This window comes from Peromyscus leucopus, chromosome 7 (genome assembly GCF_004664715.2).
Source record: "Peromyscus leucopus breed LL Stock chromosome 7, UCI_PerLeu_2.1, whole genome shotgun sequence".
NCBI classification, from domain to species: Eukaryota; Metazoa; Chordata; class Mammalia; order Rodentia; family Cricetidae; genus Peromyscus; species Peromyscus leucopus.
Genome location: NC_051069.1, coordinates 78949508 through 78968064, shown reverse-complemented (window position 1 = coordinate 78968064; position 18557 = coordinate 78949508). Strand labels below are relative to the sequence as shown.

The 18557-nt window shown below is 46.8% G+C and overlaps 1 protein-coding gene across 3 annotated transcripts in view; it reads left to right on the top strand.

Annotated features, from left to right (window-relative positions):
- The first annotated feature begins 5928 nt into the window (after nucleotides 1-5928).
- Nucleotides 5929-18557, top strand: part of Tbc1d2b (TBC1 domain family member 2B) — a 67679-nt gene continuing 55050 nt past the window's right edge. Inside the window, exon 1 of one of the 3 annotated variants that reach the window (XM_028865965.2) lies at nucleotides 5929-6341. In XM_028865965.2, coding sequence (XP_028721798.1) covers nucleotides 5976-6341 — 366 coding nt within the window. In that variant the 5' untranslated portion in view covers nucleotides 5929-5975. Of the gene's footprint in view, nucleotides 6342-7037; nucleotides 7535-13412; nucleotides 13749-18557 lie in introns of those variants that run through there. The other 2 variants (XM_028865966.2, XM_037207832.1) reach the window with 2 other exon arrangements.

Sequence of the window (18557 nt, the reverse complement as noted above, 5' to 3'; positions counted from 1 at the left end):
CTGCAGAAGAATGGCCACAACCTACCCATCCCCCACCCCAGCTAGGCTTCCTGCCAATGTTAGGTTGCAGAGCGGGCAAAGTGGGGCCTGGAAGAGTATTCATCCATCCATTTCCTGGATATGTGTGGGAAGTGGGGTCCTATGAAGGAGACTTGCTGTGCAGGCAGGAAATGGGGTCCTGTGCAGGGGACTTGCTTTATATTGGTGAGAATGGGGTTCTATACAGGGGTCTTTTTATACAGATGGGAACCAGGGTCCTAGTCAGAGAACTTGCTTATGTGGGTAGGAACTAGGGTCCTATTCAGGGGACTTGCTATACACATGGGAACTGGGGTCCTGTGCATCGGACATGCACAAGACTGAGAATTCCTCTTGTGGCAGGTGAACATCTTGACCAGCTCAGACTCTCTGGGATCTGATGGGATCTGACAGGTGCAAAGGCAGTATGTAGTCTGAGGCTTCCCTAGAGCCTCTGGGCACGCTGTACCTTTGCTGGAGGAACTGACTGGGAATGAACCCCTGGATTTACGTTCTCTGGGGTTTGCCCAGGCACTAGCCTTGTGTGAGTGAGTTCATTCCCCAAATTTCCTCTTTTCGGTAAGCAGTGGCTACTTCCTTCTGGGCAGCCACTTCCTCCTGGTCACTGGGTTCCAAGAAGCTGGCCAGGGCAGAGGCCCACGTGGCACAGACAAGAGGCTGAGGCTACATTTGTTTGGTTGCACTTTACATAAACTGTAGAAAGTACCCAAACTGAAGGTAAAAGGCAGTGCAGGGATGAAATAAACCTAGTGTCCTAGATGAGACAAGGAAATCAGGAAATCAGCAGCAGCCTAGAGTGGCCTTAGCACATGGGTGGAGGTCAAGTTGAATTTGGAGTTGATTACAAAGGCTTGGACACCTCCCATGGCTCAGGGGGATCCAGACCTTCCTGGGACCCCTGACAAGATGGTGCTTTACTTTGCCATGGGGGACTCTCAAGCCTGCTTTTAGCCTCCTGACAGAGCCACATTCTGGGTTTGGCCAGAGCCAGGCAGGGGCCAAGTCAAATTATCCCTTAGAAACTATCGGCTCAGTGTCCAGGTATGCAGGCTTTTGAGAGACCAGTGAAGTATCTGTTGAATAAGAAAATGACAGCTGTGTGTGTTGGTAGGTGTATGTAATTGCAGCACTTGGGAGGCAGAGGCAAAAGCGTTAAGTTCCAAGCTATCCTGGACTTTATAGGGAGAGCTTGCCCTGCCCCACAAAAGACAGGGGGGAAAAAAACCAGGAATGTGTTGACTTCAAATTCCACAAAGAAGACCAAAATCAAAATTAATAAGCATTTTCTTAAATATCTATAAAGTGCAACATTATGTCCACTTGCTAGGAATCATAAATATGCCCTACCCTGTAGACTTTATTCTTTTCAGTTGGCCAGAATTGCCAGGTAGACACAATAACTCTCAGGAAATCATAGCCAGGGCTGGAGAGATCGATCAACGGTTAATAGCACTTGATGCTCTTGCAGAAGACTGGGATTCTGTTTCCAGCACCCATATGGTGGCTCACAACCATCTGTAACTCCAGCTTCAGGGCATTCAACCCTCTTTTGACTTCTGCAGGCACCAGGCACACATGGTGCACATACATGTATGCAAGCAGAATACCCATACATATAAAATAAACAAATCTCTTTTTAAAAATTAAAAAGGGGGGGGGCTGGAGAGATGGCTCAGAGGTTAAGAGCACTGGCTGATCTTCCAGAGGACCTGGGTTCAATTCCCAGTACCCACATGGTAGCTCACAACTGTCTATAATTTCTGTTCCAGGAGATCTGACACCCTCACATAGACATATATGTAATCAAACATCAATGTACACAAAATAAAAAAAAGAAAATTAAAATGAACAACTCATCGTCATATAATATCAAGAGCACAAATATGGATGCATCATAGGACTTTAAATTTTTTTATTTATTTATGTGTATGAGTGCTTTCCTGGATGTATCCATGTGAAAGATATAAGTGACTAAAGAGGAGTATTAGATCCCTGGAACTGGAGTTACAGGTGGTTGTGAGCCATTTGAGTGCTGGGAATCAAATTTGGGAGCTCTGTAATAGCAGCAAGTGCTCTTAATCACTAAGCTAGTGGTTCTCGACCTTTGGGTCAAAACCCCTTTTTGGGTCTAAGAATCATTTCACATGGGTCAAATATCAGATATCCTGCATATCAGATACTCACATTACAATTTGTAACACTAGCAAAATTGCTCTTATAAAGTAGCAACAAAATAACTTTGTGGTTGGGGGTCACCACCACATGAGGAATTGTATTAAAGGGTCGCAGCTTAGGAAGGTTGAGAACCACTGTACTAAATCAACTCTCCAGCCCCAATCTTTGAACATTTTTATATCAAAACACGGTTGGTATTTACCATGGGACATGAGAGCATTTCAGTATGTTTACTATGACATAGGTGTAGCTTCCAAAATGAGGAAGGCAGGGCCCTGCAGCCCTAAAGTGGGGTCCCATCCTCATCCAATTCAAGTGTTCAGGGAATTCAGATGCAGCACAGTTGGGCCAGGATCAGCTTGGGATCCCTGTCCAGTACTGTCTACCTATCTGCCTGCCCAGACTTTCTCCAAGGGAGAAGGAGGCACTCTCCCTCTGCCCAAGAAGGATGTCATTTATTTATTTATTTATTTATTTATTTATTTATTTATTTATTTATTTATTTATTTATTTTTACCAGATATCTATTTCCAAATGACACCTGCAAAGCTTGAATCCGTCCTCTAAGACCATAGCTCATGGACAACCCCACTTTCTCGCAGCTCACTGACTGAGCTGAGGTAGGCTGTATCCTTCTGTCCCTCCTGCCTCAGCTGAACGTATCATCTTCTCCCACCTCTTCCCTTTTCCATAGTATTTCAAAGTCACACCCTATCTGACTGCCTACTCCACAAGCTGATTAGTCATAGGCCCTCGTATCCACAGAAGGAGGCTCAAATTGAACTTGGTTCCCCTCACTCCCCAGGGAAGCCCAGCTGGCACACAGCATGGACATCTCTAGCCTACTGTGCATGTAGGCCAGTCTGACTGACAGATTTCCCTCTGCTTACTGAAGAAGAAGAAGCAATGCTCATGGCAAAATAACAACAACAATAATAATAGCAATGGCAGAATATAGAAATAAAAGACTGAGGCAAAAAGAGATTAAATAGCCTGACCTAAGCTCTTCTAAATAGGCGCTCTCTCTCTCTCTCTCTCTCTCTCTCTCTCTCTCTCTCTCTCTCTCTCTCTCTCTCTCTCTCTCTCTCTCTCGTGTGTGTGTGTGTGTGTGTGTGTGTGTGTGTGTGTGTGTGTGTGTGAAATATGCGATGGTGGACAGGGGGACAGGAGCCTGGAAAGATGGCTCTGTAGTTAAAAGCACTAGCTGCTCTTCAGGAGGACTTAGGTTTGCTTTTCAACACCCACATGTTGGCTCACAACCATCTGTAATTCCAGTTGCAGGAGATCTGATACCCTCTTCTGGTGGGGTATTTTATATGTCCTAGAAATACAACTAGAATGTCTATACCTCTTTGAAAAAGGTGACTTCTGTACTCATCATTCCTTCTGCCTGGAATGCTGCTCCACTACCCCCCACTCCCAGTCTCTGGTTGCCTTTCTCCTTCTCATCATATAGGTCTCTGCTCATTTCTTTTTTTTTTTTAAAGGTTTTGAATTCTTTTTACTGATTTTTGTCCTCTGCTCATTTCTTAAGATCTACCTCTTCTGACCAAACCACAGGTTATACTCATCTTCCTTTGCAAACTCCATCTTCTTACTTTAGTGCTGTTGTGGAATATTATTTTAAGGTATGTTACATTTGTTTATATTCTGGAACATTTGTTTAATGATGCAAAGATGTGTTGCATTCTTTTGTTGCATTTGTTTAACTCTGTGAAGCTGTGTTGCTTTGCCTGTCTAAAATACCTGATGGTCTAATAAAGAACTGAGTGGCCAACAGTAAGGCAGGAGAAAGGATAGGTGGGGTTGATAGAGAGAATAAATAGAAGGAGAAATCTGGGGGAAAAAGAAGAAAAGAACAAGAGAACAAGGATAGGATACTAGGGGCCAACCACCCAGCCAGCCATGGAGTAAGAGTGAAAACAAGATTTGCTGAAGCAAGAGAAAGGTAAAAGCCCAGAGGCAAAAGGTAGATAGGATAATTTAAAGTTAAGAAAATCTGGCAAGAAACAGGCCAAGCTAAGGTCAGGCATTTATAACTAAGAATAAGCCTCTGTGTGTGATTTATTTAGGAGCTGGGTAATGGGCCCCCCAAAAAAAACAAAGAGTAAAGAGCCAAAAGAAAATAGGAATAAAAAAAAAACATTTTGTCACCCAATGTGGGGCTAGAGTTAATGACAATCCAACAACATGGAGCTAAAGTTAAAAAAAAAAAATTCAACAACTTCATCTTTTTAATTATTTAAAAATACCTTGTGAGAAGGGAGGGGGCAGGAGAGATGGCTCAGCAGTTAAGAGCACTGACTGCTCTTCCAGAGAACCTAGTTCAAATCCCAGCATCCACATGTTGGCTCACAACTGTCTAGAACTCCAGTTCTAGGGGACCTGACACCCTCACACAGACATACATGCAGGCAAAGCATAAAGCACATAAAATAAAATAATTACCTTGTGAGGTTGTTGTGAGAGTTCAATGACTTAATACAGAAAGTACAGGGAAGCTGGGTAAGGCAGCACACTCCTGTAATGCTGGGTAAGGTAGTACTTTGAAGATCTCCAGCTGAATACCACCCTAGACTACACCATGAGAAACTGTCTCAATCCTGCATTGCATTTCCACCCATCACTGGTAAGTGATGTCTTAGTTAGGGTTGCTATTGCTGTAATAAAACACCATGACCAGAAGCAACTTGGGAAGGAAAGGCTTTATTTCACCTTACAGATTATAGTCCATCACTGAGGGAAGTCAGGGCAGAAACTTGGGGCAAGAACCTGGGAGCAGGAACTGAAGCAGAGGCCATGGAGGACCACTCCTCATGGCTTGCCCTTCATGGTTTCCCCAGCCCACGTTCTTATGCCATCCAGGACCACCTGCCCAGGGGTGACACCACCCACAGTGAGCTAGGCCCTCCCACATCAATCACCAATCAAGAAAATGCCCCACATACTTTCCAATCCCAAGGAGGACAATCCTATGGGAGGCATTTTCTCAATTAAATTTTCTTCTTCCCTAAGGATTGTAGCTTGTGTCAAGTCGACAAAAACACTAACCAGCACAGTGGTATTATTTTAAGCAGCAATTAATTTACAGGTCATAACATTTATGCAGCAAAGCAATTGTTCTATTTATCTGCTTTTTTAAATGTGTGCATTATTATTAGACTATAACATGAGGCCAGGAAGTCATTGGCTTGTCACTGCTGAGTTCTCTGCCAGTGTTTGAACCCTACACAGAACGCCCTCCATAATTTTTTTTTATTCAGTGAACAAACCAGGATGTGGAGAGGCAGTAAATACTTTGGCTTCCATTCACAAACTCTACAAATATTTACCCAGCACCCACTCTCTTTACCAGGCAACAGGCACTCTCATCTTGGTGATATCGCCTATGACTGCTAGCTGAGCATAGATTTTAAAATCAAAGCTTATTCGGAGTTCCGGGCAGTGTTAAGTGAACCCACCGCAGGTTTTGAAAAACCCTCTCGTGGAACCCACGCTCGCATAAAGAAACAGAACTTAGCTTCCCGGGATAAGGAAGAACCTTGGAGCCCCGAGATGAGCCGAAACCTGGGTTGAGCAATCCAGAGTCTCTGGGGAACCTCGTCTCCCCACGCAGCGGGGGCGCGGCGGGGGCGGGACTACAAGTCCCAGGCTGCTCAGCGCGGCGCGGCCCTGCGGAGGGCGCGGCGCGGGGAGGTGGGCGCTGCTGCGGCGGCCCGGAGGCGCGGGGCGCGGGGCGCGGGCGCCGGCGGCGGCGGGCTATGCCGGGGGCCGGGGCCGGGGCCGGTGCGGAGGAGGGCGGTGGCGGCGGCGAGGAAGCGGCGCCGGGAGCTGGCTCGGAGGCCGGGGCGGTGGCGGGGCGGGAACCCTCGCGGCTGTGCGGCTACCTGCAGAAGCTCTCGGGCAAGGGCCCGCTGCGCGGCTACCGCAGCCGCTGGTTCGTGTTTGACTCGCGCCGCTGCTACCTCTACTACTTCAAGAGCCCGCAGGACGCTCTGCCGCTCGGCCACCTGGACATCGCGGACGCCTGCTTCAGCTACCAGGGCCGCGATGAGGCTGCGGAGCCGGGAGCCGACCCGCCCACGCACTTCCAGGTGCACAGCGCGGGTGCAGTCACAGTGCTCAAGGTGGGACGATCGCGCCCCGGTGCCCACTGGTGTCCCGCGTGCATACTTTCCCATCCACCTTCCTTCCTTGCCCCAATGGCCTCCTCCTATCCTGCCCAAGCCTCCCTTCGCCACTGCTCAGTCTGATTCCTTCCTCATTCTTATCTTCTGCTCTTTACCTGTGCTTAAGCTTTGAGGCGGGGGCACGGTTGGGGATTGATTATTCAGTCTGATTTTTGACTCTTGGACCCATTATCTCCCTCTGTGCCTTCCCTCGGTTCCTTCCCGCGTCCGCCCTCCCCATCCAGTGGATACTCTGGGATTCCCTCCCTCTGCTGTAGGCTTCCTTCCTCCATCCTTCACCCCTGACTTGACAACTCTGCCTGTGACCTTGGGTATGCCCTTTGTGCTCAACTGCCGGCTCTGTAAAGTGGGGACAGCAGTAATAACTACCTCACGGGGTTTCTGGGATTGAGTGATTTCCACTCTAAAGTGCTCAGTCAGTGCGGTGCGTTTGGTGCTGTAGCCAAAGGCAAGTGGTTGCAGGGCCCCCAGAGATCATTTACCACAGCCCCTCCAGAGAGGTCAGGGGATGCTCCAGCCACGCTCACTCTGGCTGTGCCTCTTGCTCCTTCTTTTGGCTGGGAGAGGTGGGAGGGGTTGCTCCAGCTTATGGAGGGCTTCCTCAGAGAGATTGAGTATTAGAGGTTTGACAGTGGTTAGTCCTGGGGCAGCGTTCCCTGTTGCTGGGAGTTCTAGAGGCCAGGACCTGGACATCTCCTAGGTATGGTCCTGAATAGAGCACCCATTCTGGGCCCTGGCCTAGAGCTGGGCGGGCTGGCGGGCTCTCTCTGTCTCTCTCTCCCCCTCTCCCTCTCTCTCCTTGGTTCCCTAAGTCTCCACCCTCTCTCTTTCTGGCTTCTCTTCCGTATTGCAAGCTGGGCTTTCTCCAGAGTAACAGGGTTGGGCTTGAGCAGCAGCTCTCTCAAAGCTGGCCAAGTGGAGAGCAGAGTGGCCTTGTGAGCATGCGACTGTGCCTGAGATCTGCAGAATGTGCAGCAGCTGGGACTGTTCCCTGGAGCCGATTCTTGGAACTTTGTCGACTCAGCAGAGTCTGATTCCCAGGGTCTCTTGGGCCCCTCTCTCTGCTCTCTGAGTAGGTGCATAAAATGTTTCTCCAAAGGAAGCCAAACAGGCCTGCAGTTCAACTTGAGGTAACTTAGTGTCTGTGTAAACTTGGGACTGACTCCAGAGTGTCCACAGGGACTTTTGTCCGAGGCAGACGCTTGTCCTCTGTGTGCATGTGGACACTGGTGAATTTCCGGTGGAATTGTTTGTTAAGAAAGAAAACTGAGCTTCCTGTTTCAGATTTTCTCAGATATCTCTAGAATCCTGTCCCTACCAGCTCTTTCGTTTTTTAAACCTCTAAATCATGGCAGTATATGCATAAGTGGACTTACAGTGCTTAATGTTAGGTGTACGGCTTTAGGCTTGGATGGATTTGAACTTGCAGCCTGCGTCGTCGATCATGTGTATTGGACACATCTTATCACTTCTCTGTCTAGTTCCTGCTATGGTCTAATGTGAATTTTACCTTCCTCCTTGAGTGGCCGTGGAAAATGTTCTAGAAAACATGGGAAATGTCTGGTACATTGTAAGCCCCACCTGGCAGGCCTATAAAACAGCAGGTACTGTCTTCAGCTAAATATGTAATATAGTCATTATATTCCTATAATGGAATGATATGGGTAGTGACCTTAAGGGAATTGGAGGTGTATGTGTCACTCTGTGTGCACATGCAAACTGTCACAAACATAAAACTGAGCAAGAAATAAAAAGTTTCAGAGGGATACTTTTTATGTAACAGTTAAGTTTGTGTGAGGTATTAACATACCAAGAGGCTCCGTGCTGTGCCCTGCAGGGAGTTGGGAAGCTATGTCAGAGTGAAGTCCCTGGCTTCAGGGTGGTAGATAACTCTGATGGGAAGAGGATTGTGGGAGGGGATGGATATCCCAGGGCGTCTGCTTCTGTTTTGCAATGTTTCTCATCTTAGACCGGGTCATAGCTGTACCAGGGTGTGTTGTGCTGTTCAGCTTATCTTTTTGTAGCCCTCACTGACCTTAAACTCACAGAGTCAGCTGCCTCTGCCTCCTGGAATCTGAGATTAAGGGTGTGCACCACCGCACCCAGCTCAGAGTTAAACTTTCTTTTTTTAAAAAAAAAAAATTTCACGTGTATGAGTGTATGTATATGTGCCTGGTTCCTGCAGGGGCCTGAAGAGGGTACGTGAAAACTGGAGTTACTTATGGTTGTGAGCTGCCATGTGGGTGCTGGGAGCTGAACCAGGGTCCTCTGGAAGAGCAAGTGCCCTTAAGTGATTAGCCATCTCTTTGGCCCCTGAGAATGTTTTGTTGTGCATTTTTTAAAAGGTGGGGGAAGGGCACACATTCACATGGGTTACAGCCCCCACTTGATTCTCATTCAGAATTTCACAGCCTTCATGAATATTCATGCAGATCTTTTTTTCTCTTTTAACCGATTTCTATTTTATGTTAAGTGTGCCACGTGTGTGCTGTGCTCATGGAGACCCGAAGAATTAATCAGATCTCCTGGAAGCAGAGTTGCAGCTGAGAGGTACCAGATAGGTGCTAGGAACTGAACCCAGGTCTTCTGCAAGAGCAGCAAGTGCTCTCAACCACTGAGCCCTTTCTTCAGCCCTGGTGCAAGACAGTTTTATATGTAAAATTAGAGAACAGACACAGGATATTGGAGTGTTGGCTTGATAGAAATGGTGGGAGTGGAAAATGGCTTCCCAAAGAAAAGATCAATTGAGATGTAGGGTTTCAGAATCAGGGTGTTTTTGTTTTTTAGGTTAATTTTCAGAGACTAGGAAGATGGCTCAGTTGGATAAAGTGTTTGATTGGAGAGCAGAGGACCTGAATTGATCCCCAGCACCCAAGCAAAAGCTGGGCATGGAATTAACCTACCTATAATCCTGCTGAGGGAGCTGGGTGGGTCCCTGGAGCTCCTGGTCTAGCCAGTCTAGTCATCTGGTGAGCTTCAGACTCAGTGATTGATCCTATCTCAATGCACAAGGTGGAGAGTGACTGAGGACGGCATCCAGCATTGATCTCTGGTGTACACTCTGTGTGTGTGTGTGTGTGTGTGTTTGTGTGTGTGTGTGTGTGTGTACACGTACATACGTACATGTGTGTACCTGTACACATATATACACAGGGTACAGTAATTCCTTTTGAGCTTCTGGAGTAAAACTGTTATGGTGGGAAAGCTGGAAAGCAGCAGTCATTTTCCTACTCATGAGATCTGATTCCCATGAGCATGAATACTTCCCGGGAGGGCTGCCCACAGGGGAGCCCCTGGCTTCCAAAGAGCTGGAGAAGATTTATACCTGCTTCAGTTCAGGTATGCATATGACTGTGCAGATGCCATTTCTTCTGAAAAAGATTGGTTAAAAAGAAAAGAGAATCAGTGATTTGCTTACTATATTATCATGTGTTTCTTATTTTAAGTATCTTTCAGCCTTCTCAAGAGAAGCTGTGGCTTTGTTGGGCTTTTTTCAGAATGCCTTACTGCTTAAGTCTTAATGAAAGCTGATACTGGAATTTCTTGGTAAACTCCTCTATTCTTAAAGTCAGGGATCTGGTCCAGAGCCCTATTTTACAGATGAGGGAAAAGAGGCCCCAGAAAGGGCTGTGATTTCCCTGAGATCACGAGGCTAGACTCAGAGCCTCTGAAAGCAGAGTCTCTGGAACAGGGAGCGTCCCAGTTGCATTATCTGTTTTGGCAAATGTCTCTCTCCAGACTTTGGGTACTGTTCGTTTTGGTTTAGGTGAGGTGTCGTGGCTTTTCCCCCTCCACTGCATTTCGGTCAGTCCTGTTTATGTGGTAAGTACCTGGAACATTGTCCTGCCTGATTCTACTAGTATGGATACACATTACTTCTGAGTAGACTTTTGGAAACTGCTGCAAAGACCTGGAGGAGGCAGATGCTTCCTGTGCTGTGTGTTGCTAGAGGCTTCTTCCCCAACTTCCCTGGGACCAGAGGCATGGAGTTATTTCTGGATTGAGCTGGTACTTGGGGATAAGAAAGCATGTGACTGAATGTTGGTAAAGTTTGGATGACCCGTGCCCCGGCTCTTCTCTGCAGTTCTTGGAGCAAGAAACATCATCAGACTGGCCGCAGATGAATTCCCCTCCCCCCCTTCTCCCTTTCTTGGAGGCATGTGGTGCTCACATGAATGTGTGTGTTGCATGTTGGTTTCCAAATCACACGTAACTGAACAACTATGCATCCCTATTCTTAACCCTGTTTTGTGGGGGAAATGCCCATTCCCTCTCGTTGAGCGGCTCTCAGCTTAATGACAAACATTTGTTAGTGTGGATAATGATAGTGTGCTCGACACAGAATAGATGTGGTAAACCAGCCTGCCTTGGTGAATGGTTCTGCTAAGCTGTTCTGCACTAAGGCTTCTGTGTAGGGTCTTGAAGCATTATTTAAATCTTAAGTTGTGGGAACTTGGCTTTTCATAGATTTGTTACGGTTTCCCAGGCAGTCAGTTCCTTAACGGCAAGTATACCTGTTCAAGTTCCTGATACAATTGCTTTCTGCCCTACTGCCTCCCACATACTTCTTGTTATGGGGAGTCTCTGCCGTGCAGTGTCCAGTCTCGCTCTCTGAGCACTTCTCAGAACTGTACCTGGCACGAAGTAGGTGTGCTGTTGACTGAGTAAATATTCATTGCTTTCTCAAAATTTCTATATTGAAGCCCCAACTCAAGAGTACCATGGATTTGGGAAGTGGAGCCTTCCTGAATGAGATTAAGCTCCATAAAGACAGATGCCGGAGAGATTATCTGTCTCTGTAAGGTCATAGCATAAAAGTTACCTTCCTCAAACATTTAGTGAGAGCGGGTTGTGTGTTAGACTCCGACGGTGCCAGATCTCGGGATTCACAGGCCCTTGCCAGGAACTGAATTGTCCAGTGTCTTGATTTTGGATGTCTGGGCATTCAGAACTGTGATGAGTAAATTTCTGTTTAAGCCACTCAGTCTATGACAACATCCTTGTTGTTGTTGTTATTGTCGTCGTTGTCATCATCATCATCATGTGTATGTGTGGTGTATATGTGTGAATGGCACGTGCATGTGCGTCCTTATGCAAGCAGCAGCCAGAGGGCATTGGGCATCTTCCTTTATTGCCGTCTGCCTATTCCCTTGAGACAGGGTTGCTCAGTGAAGCCAGCCAGTAAGTTTCTAGAATGTGCCTTTTTGTGCCACCCCACCCTACCCCAGCAGACACACACACACAGACACACAGACACACACAGACACACACACACACACACACATGCACGCGCGCGCGCGCGCACACACACACACACACACACACACACACACACACTAGGGTTACAGACGTGTATACAGCTATGCCCACCTTTTTATGTGGGTGCTGGAAACTGCACAGCGAGCAGTGAGCCATTTCCACAGTCCCAGTGTGTGATTTTTTTTTAAATTTCTGATACCTAAACCAAGACAAGGAGCCCAAGCAGACTTTCATTACATGGAAGAATAGAAAGTCATCACCAGTAAGCACGATCTTAGTGTGACCTCTGGCCCTTTAGAAGTGACCATCGAGAACTCTCAAATGTGCAGATGTTATGAAAACATTTTTGCCACATGTCATGAAAGTGGCTGCTGTTTGTTCAATAAAGACCGGTAGATTTCACAGGCATCAGGAAGCCAAAAGAAGGTTTTAATTCAGCCTTCCCCAGAGGAGAGAGTTTGTGGAGTGTTGCTTGCCCACGGGTTGGACTCTGGGGACGCTGTTCTGGCAGGGGCAAACATTTTCTGGACAGGGCCATGTATACATACTTGAGGTTGCACGGGCCATGCCGTCTCTGTTGCTACTTTGTCCCTCTGTAGTAGTCCAAACGGAATCTTTACTGGGTATAGTTGGGTTCCCAAGTTTGAATTTCAGATAATCTTATGTCACAAAAGGTTTCTCTTCTGATTTCTTTCCCAACCACTTAAAAATGTTAAGTTTTATTGCTCTTAGACAGTACAAAAATAGGCAGCGGCTGGTTCTTAGGTGGGAGGGCTCAGGTAGTACAGGACCATGTTGAGACCCAGCCACGTCTCCTTAACTTGAACCTGTGGTCCTTGGGTTTATGGCGGGATTTTGGTCTTTGTTCCTAAGAGCTGAAGGAATCAGTGAATAAGGAGACCAGCTGGTGGTCTGAATCCATTTGGACTGCTACAGCAACATCCCATAGACTGAGTGGCTTATAAATACCAGAAATGTCTTGCTCACAGTTCTAGAAGCTGGGAAACCGATTTATCAGTATAAATCATTTAGTCTGCTGAAGACTCACTCTGCTTTGCAGATGATGCCGTCTAGCTGGGTCCTCACATGGTAGAATTTACTAATCCTCCTACACTATTTCAAAACAATCCGTTTAACCCACCTTACTCTCTTGTTTTTTCCTTGAGATAGGGTCTCATGTAGCCCAGGCTGTCCTTAAGCTCCTGTGTAGCCCTGAACTTCTGATCCTCCTGCCTCGTCCTCCAAGTGTAGGATCATGTGGTTTATGTGGTGCTGGAGACTGAACACCAGGCTTCATGCATCCTAGGTAAGCGCGCTACCAACTAAGCCAGTCCCCAGTCCTGTTTGTCTTTTAAAGACAAGGGAATTCAATTCTTTAAAGCCTGCTTGATGGATCAGGATGGGGGAAGGGAGGGCAGAATAGTACTGGGAGCAGGGAGATGTGTGATGTATGAAGATCCCATTCCTGTGAGAAAGTGCATTCTTGGTTCCTTCAGAATGGGTGTGCTCTTTCCAACATGGAGCTTCCTTTGAAGGAATTCTTTATTCCAGAAAGGTAGATAGGAGCCCGTGCCCACAGGCATAACAACAGCAAAAACAAAAGTAATTCTTGAGTCCCTGCGAAGCAGCTGAAGCTGGAGGTGGAGCCAGGCACATCCTAGTTCTTGGGGGGCCGCTGGCCGAACCTCACCATATGGAGTAGCACTTTTGTGCCAGTAAAATGGCACTCGCTTTTGAAGTAGAGTCTTCTGATTTGGTTTATAACCTGTAAACATGGGTGGAGCCTGGAGATACAGGGTGTGAAGAAGGATGTTTCTAGGTCAACTCCCAAATACCTCTCAAACCAGGAAGATGACAGTACTACCAACAAAAACCTGAGTGTTTCTCTCCGGTTGCCAGTAGCCTGGTAGGGGATCTTTTCTGATGATTTAAACTTGCTGTAGTCTGACTTGGCAACAAGCCTTGTTGCAAAGGGAAGAGTACAGTAGATCAGGCTTAGGAAATCTGTGTACCAGGCTCAATTCGATTTCTTCTTTCATTCCCCAGGATCATCGGAGGAAAGGCAGTTTTCCACAGGCCGGATAAGTGAGTTTCTCTGACAGTTGCTGGCCACAGGATACTTGGACTTTAGTTATTTTGTTGTTGGGAAATTCTCCTAAGATTAGGAATCTGTTAAGAGCTTGGTTCCTGGAGTCAGGCCTCCTCTGGGTGAATTCCTGTCTGACGTGCTTGCTGTGTGCTGTTGAGCAAGAGACCCTAGATCGTGATGGCTCCTACTTATAAACTGTCATTTAAGGTCAGATAAGCTAACTTTAGGAAGTGTTTGGACAGGATCTGGAACGTTACTGTCATCATTATAAAATGAAATGTTAAGTGCATGAATGGATAAAGAAAATATATCACAGACAGTGAGGTTTTGTTCAGTCATGAAGAATTAAATTATGTCATTTGCAGGGAAATGGGTTAAGGTAGAGAATACCATGCCAAGCAAAATAACCTAGACTGATAAAGAAAGATGTTGTATATTCTCTGTCCTGTGGAATCTAGAGTTGAGAGAGAGAGAGAGAGAGAGAGAGAGAGAGAGAGAGAGAGAGAGAGAGAGAGAGAGAATGAGAATGTGTATAAGGGGGGTGAAAAAAAAACTACTTGGGAAGAGGAAGATCTTCAGTGTAATAGACAGATGATGGGAATACATATATGAAATGTCATAATAAAGCCCATTGTTTTTATGATACAATAAATATATGCTAATACAGAAAATGTAATTTTTTTAAGTAAATAAATGCAGAGTTGGGGATATCACCAACAATGCCTTCAAGTATCTTTACTTTGTCATGGCAAAGATTGCTGACACCTATTATTGCTAGCTTTGGAGGGCCTACTCTGCCCTGCATTGCTAGACTTCCTCCCCTGAGGCATTGCTGAAGGCCGCCTTCACTAACTGGCTGCTTCATATTTCTTTCCTTCTATGTACACTGCCAGTTAATTTCCCCTTCCAAGATAACTGTTTCCTGAGAAATGGAGGGAGCACTGTGATGGTTTGAATGAACATGGCCCCCATCGGCTCATGTTTTAATGCTTGGTCCCCAGTTGGTAGAACTGTTTGGGAAGGATAGGAGGTATGGCCTTGTTGGAGGAGGTGTGTCACTGGGGGTGAGCTTTGGGGTTTCAAAAGTCTATGCCATTCCCAGTTAGCCATCTCTACATCATGGTTGTTATTGCAACAAGTGAGTTCTCAATTACTGCTCTAGTGCCATGCCTGCCTGTCTGCTACCATGCTGTCCTGCATGATGATCATGGCCACTACTGCCTTCTGGAACCCTGGGTCCCAAATTAAATGCTTTCTTTCTTAGGTTGCCTTGGTCATGATATTTTGTTACAGCAATAGAAAATTAACTAAGACAAGCACCAAGTGTACTCGGTACTGATTTCCACCTGGCCAAGGGATCTGAGGGAGAAGACAGGTCTCTTGGTTGAAGTACTTAATGGTCAGCCACTGGTTCCATCTCTAGGCAGAACAGAAAATAAATGGTAACTCTCTTTGTTCCAAAAGGAGAGAAGAACCCTACTGTTGTAGAAATGATTTTCAGACTGGGAGAGGGAAAGAGGTTTTGATTAGGAATTTGGGGTTCTGTTATCCAGAGACATCTGAGTGGGATTTTCCCTAAGTCCTTCTAGGCTGGGGCTCTGCTGAATTTGCTTTGCTTTCATAGAGTGCCTACATTACGGTATGGGAATGGGGAGTGTGAGACATCTAACTAGTTTTCTGTAAATCCCCTCTACCAAAGGTACATAGTTCAGCTAATGTCCCGGGACTGGTATGTATGAGGCCTTCAGAGGGCAAGAAGCTGAGAGGCCCCAAGGAGACTGCAGGGTTCCTGACCTAATTATAAGCACAAGACACCCTGGGTGGACTGGTGGGTCAGATGGTTTTACCCCTGGTACTATCACATCCTCTCCTAGTTTCAGAAGCACCTGATACTGAGTCCTGTAGGAGCACAAGAGTTTCCTGTGTGGTCCACCACTGTATTTCTAGTGCTTTATAGGGGTGCCAGGCACCCAGTAGATGTACAGGCTGTGTTTGTTAGCTAAAGGAATGCTTTGAGCCCTCAGCTACTGTAGCGTGGGTATGGGTGTGATGGTAGGTAATATGCTCTCATTTCATGGCAAATAGAAGGTTTGTAGTGTCCATTTACTTAGCAATTGTTTTTGTATGTATTACCATGTTCTAAGCATTGTGCATCCTTTTTAAATGTTTCTTTACTTTATTTTATGTATATGACTATATTGCGTGTGTGCCTGCTGAGGCCAGAAGAGGGTACCGGATCCACTGGAATTAGAGGTTCAGTTGGTTGTGAGCTGCCATGTGGGTGCTGAGAATTGAACTCATGTCCTCTGGAAGAGCAGCCTGTGCTCTTAACCACTGAGCCATCTCTCCAGGCCCAGTGTTGTGCATCTTGATGTAAACGTATCAGTGAAAACTTTCCATTAAGTTAAGAAAAAAAATAGTGTTAGAATTTTAGAAGTAATTTGCACCTGTTACGATCCAAGAACTGCAAGAATGTTGGAAAGAGGCCATATTTGTCTGCATATGTCAGTATACTGGGAGTTAAATACCAAATGTCTGCAAATTTTTTTGGTCCTGACAGAATTCTGGCATTTCTCCACGGTAAGTGAAGGGGAATCCCTGGGATCTGCCTGTGCCTGTCTCCCAGCACTGGGTCACAGGCATACATGTCATACCTGGGTTTTACGTATATGCTAGGGATCTAGACTTGGATCCTTATACTTGCACAGTAAGCACTTACGTACCACAGCCATTTCCCCGGCCGCTTTCTAATTTCATCAAGAAACGTCCCTGGGGTTTAATTGCAGAACTGCTCAAAGACTTAGTACCTCTTGGATTTGCAGAAATGTCCCCAGGAAGATGAGAGTCTGCACCTTATAATGAGTTTGCATCCTGTGTTTTGCTCAGCTTTTGCTGGGATTGTGTGGAGAACTGGAATTAGGGGGAGAAAGGGCTTCAGGAGGTGGATCTTTTGGCCGCCACCTCCTCTGCTGTCTCAGGGCCAGTCCACTGGGAAGAGCAGCCTCTCTTCCAGCAGACTTCCCCAAGCCAGCCGTCAGGCTGGGTGTTCCCTGACTAGAGGAGAGCAGGCCAGTGTTATCAGGATGTTGATCTTGGATTAAAGGAATTACTTCTAGGCAGGCAGCCCAGTTTTACTTCCCTTTCCAGCTCTCCGGTGTTCAGGAAGACTGCTTATAGGGAAGGTGACCTGACTTTTTCTATGTGATTGCAGCCAGCCCCTTCCATAGCAGGCCTTGTAGGATAAGGCCAGGATGGGGATCCAGCTGAGTCAACTATCACCTCTGGCCTCAAGGAGATTGTCCTGTCACTGGATTGTGATCAGGGCACTGTCATTAAATAAATGGCTCTCAAGGAGGTCATTTCTTGTTGGTGTTCTGCCAATTACCTCCAAGTCAGAACTAGAGAGGCCCCCAGAGATCAGCCTGTCCTTCCCCTGCATATAAACACGTTGAGGACACTGATTCCCACTCTCAGTCTTGGAACTAAAGTCTCCTCCAGACACATGGTCCAAGCCGTTAGATAATACTTGTTCCATGTGCATATCCATTATTAGGAAAGCAGGCTGTGCTCCTGGTTTTATACAGACACACAATTGTACATGCAACTATTTTATGTTGGGCATAAGTTAAGCATGTTTAATTGCATAAAGTTTGGAAAGGGACAGCATAGATTGTAAATTTCCAGCAGGAACTGACCAACAGAAGCAGTGGTGTCTCTGTCCTCATCCCTCTCAGGGGTGCCTTCATTGTAAAGTATTCACCAGAGGAAGCAGGCCTTTGGCCATGGGATGGAATGAGTCCCCTAGCATTCCCTTTGAAAGGGAACTTTACAGTTTACCCAGGCCTCACATGGATGCTGTACCAGAGATAACATGCTAGTAAGACTTTTCCTGTCCTTGGAAGAAATGTGGCTTCCTCAGAACAGTGGTTCTGGAAGTGATGGTGTAGAGGAAGTCTGGGTACTGTCAAGGTGCAGCGGTGGAGTTCCTGCCCTAGAGATGCCATGCTCAGTGGGCCAGTGTGGGCCTCAAGAGTCTACATTGCCAGTGATCATCACTGCCCATCCGCTGTAGATCTCTGGCCTCTCCTCTCTGCTCTCCGTGTCATGAGTGACTGTTCTTGTTGGGACTGTTTGATGGTGGCCATGATGCATGTGTAGAGGTCACAGGAAAAGTTTGGAGCATCAGTACTCTCCTTCTACCGTGTGAGTTCCGGGGATGGACCTTAGGTCACCCCCTCTCTGGTGGTAGAACAGAAATAACAGAACTGCGTGGGCGGAAGCCAGTGAGGCCTTAACTCAGGTTTGCACTCTGTGGTTTGTAGGTGCAATTGACTTTGCATTCTGGGTTTCTATGCTCTCAGAGGAGGCAGTGTTGGAACAGAGCTGTCTAGCAGACCCCTGGCTGAGGCCACAGGAGTTCTTACTTGCCCTGGTCCTCCCTGACTTTGCAGTAGCAGAGCCATTGGAATGTAGCTCTCTGGTCACTTGGAGGCCTCCAGTGCTCCCTTTCTCTAAAACAGAAAGCATTTAACAGACTTTACCATTTCCTGAGAGGAAGAGCAGGGCCAGGGGGTGGCCTTGTCCTTGCCTGCATCCTGATGAACCTTGCCTGTGTCTGTGTGGGCAGCCTAGGCTGAGAGACTGTCGGCCAGCCCCTCCCAAGCTGGCCATGTCTGCTGCTCCCGTCCTTCTGTACTTGCTGTTCTCTGATCTGCTCATAGGCTTTATTCAAAGTCCAACACCAGCACATGCCTCTCCTCCCCACAGCAGGTTCCCACTGCAGCCCCAGGCTGGCCTGAAACCCG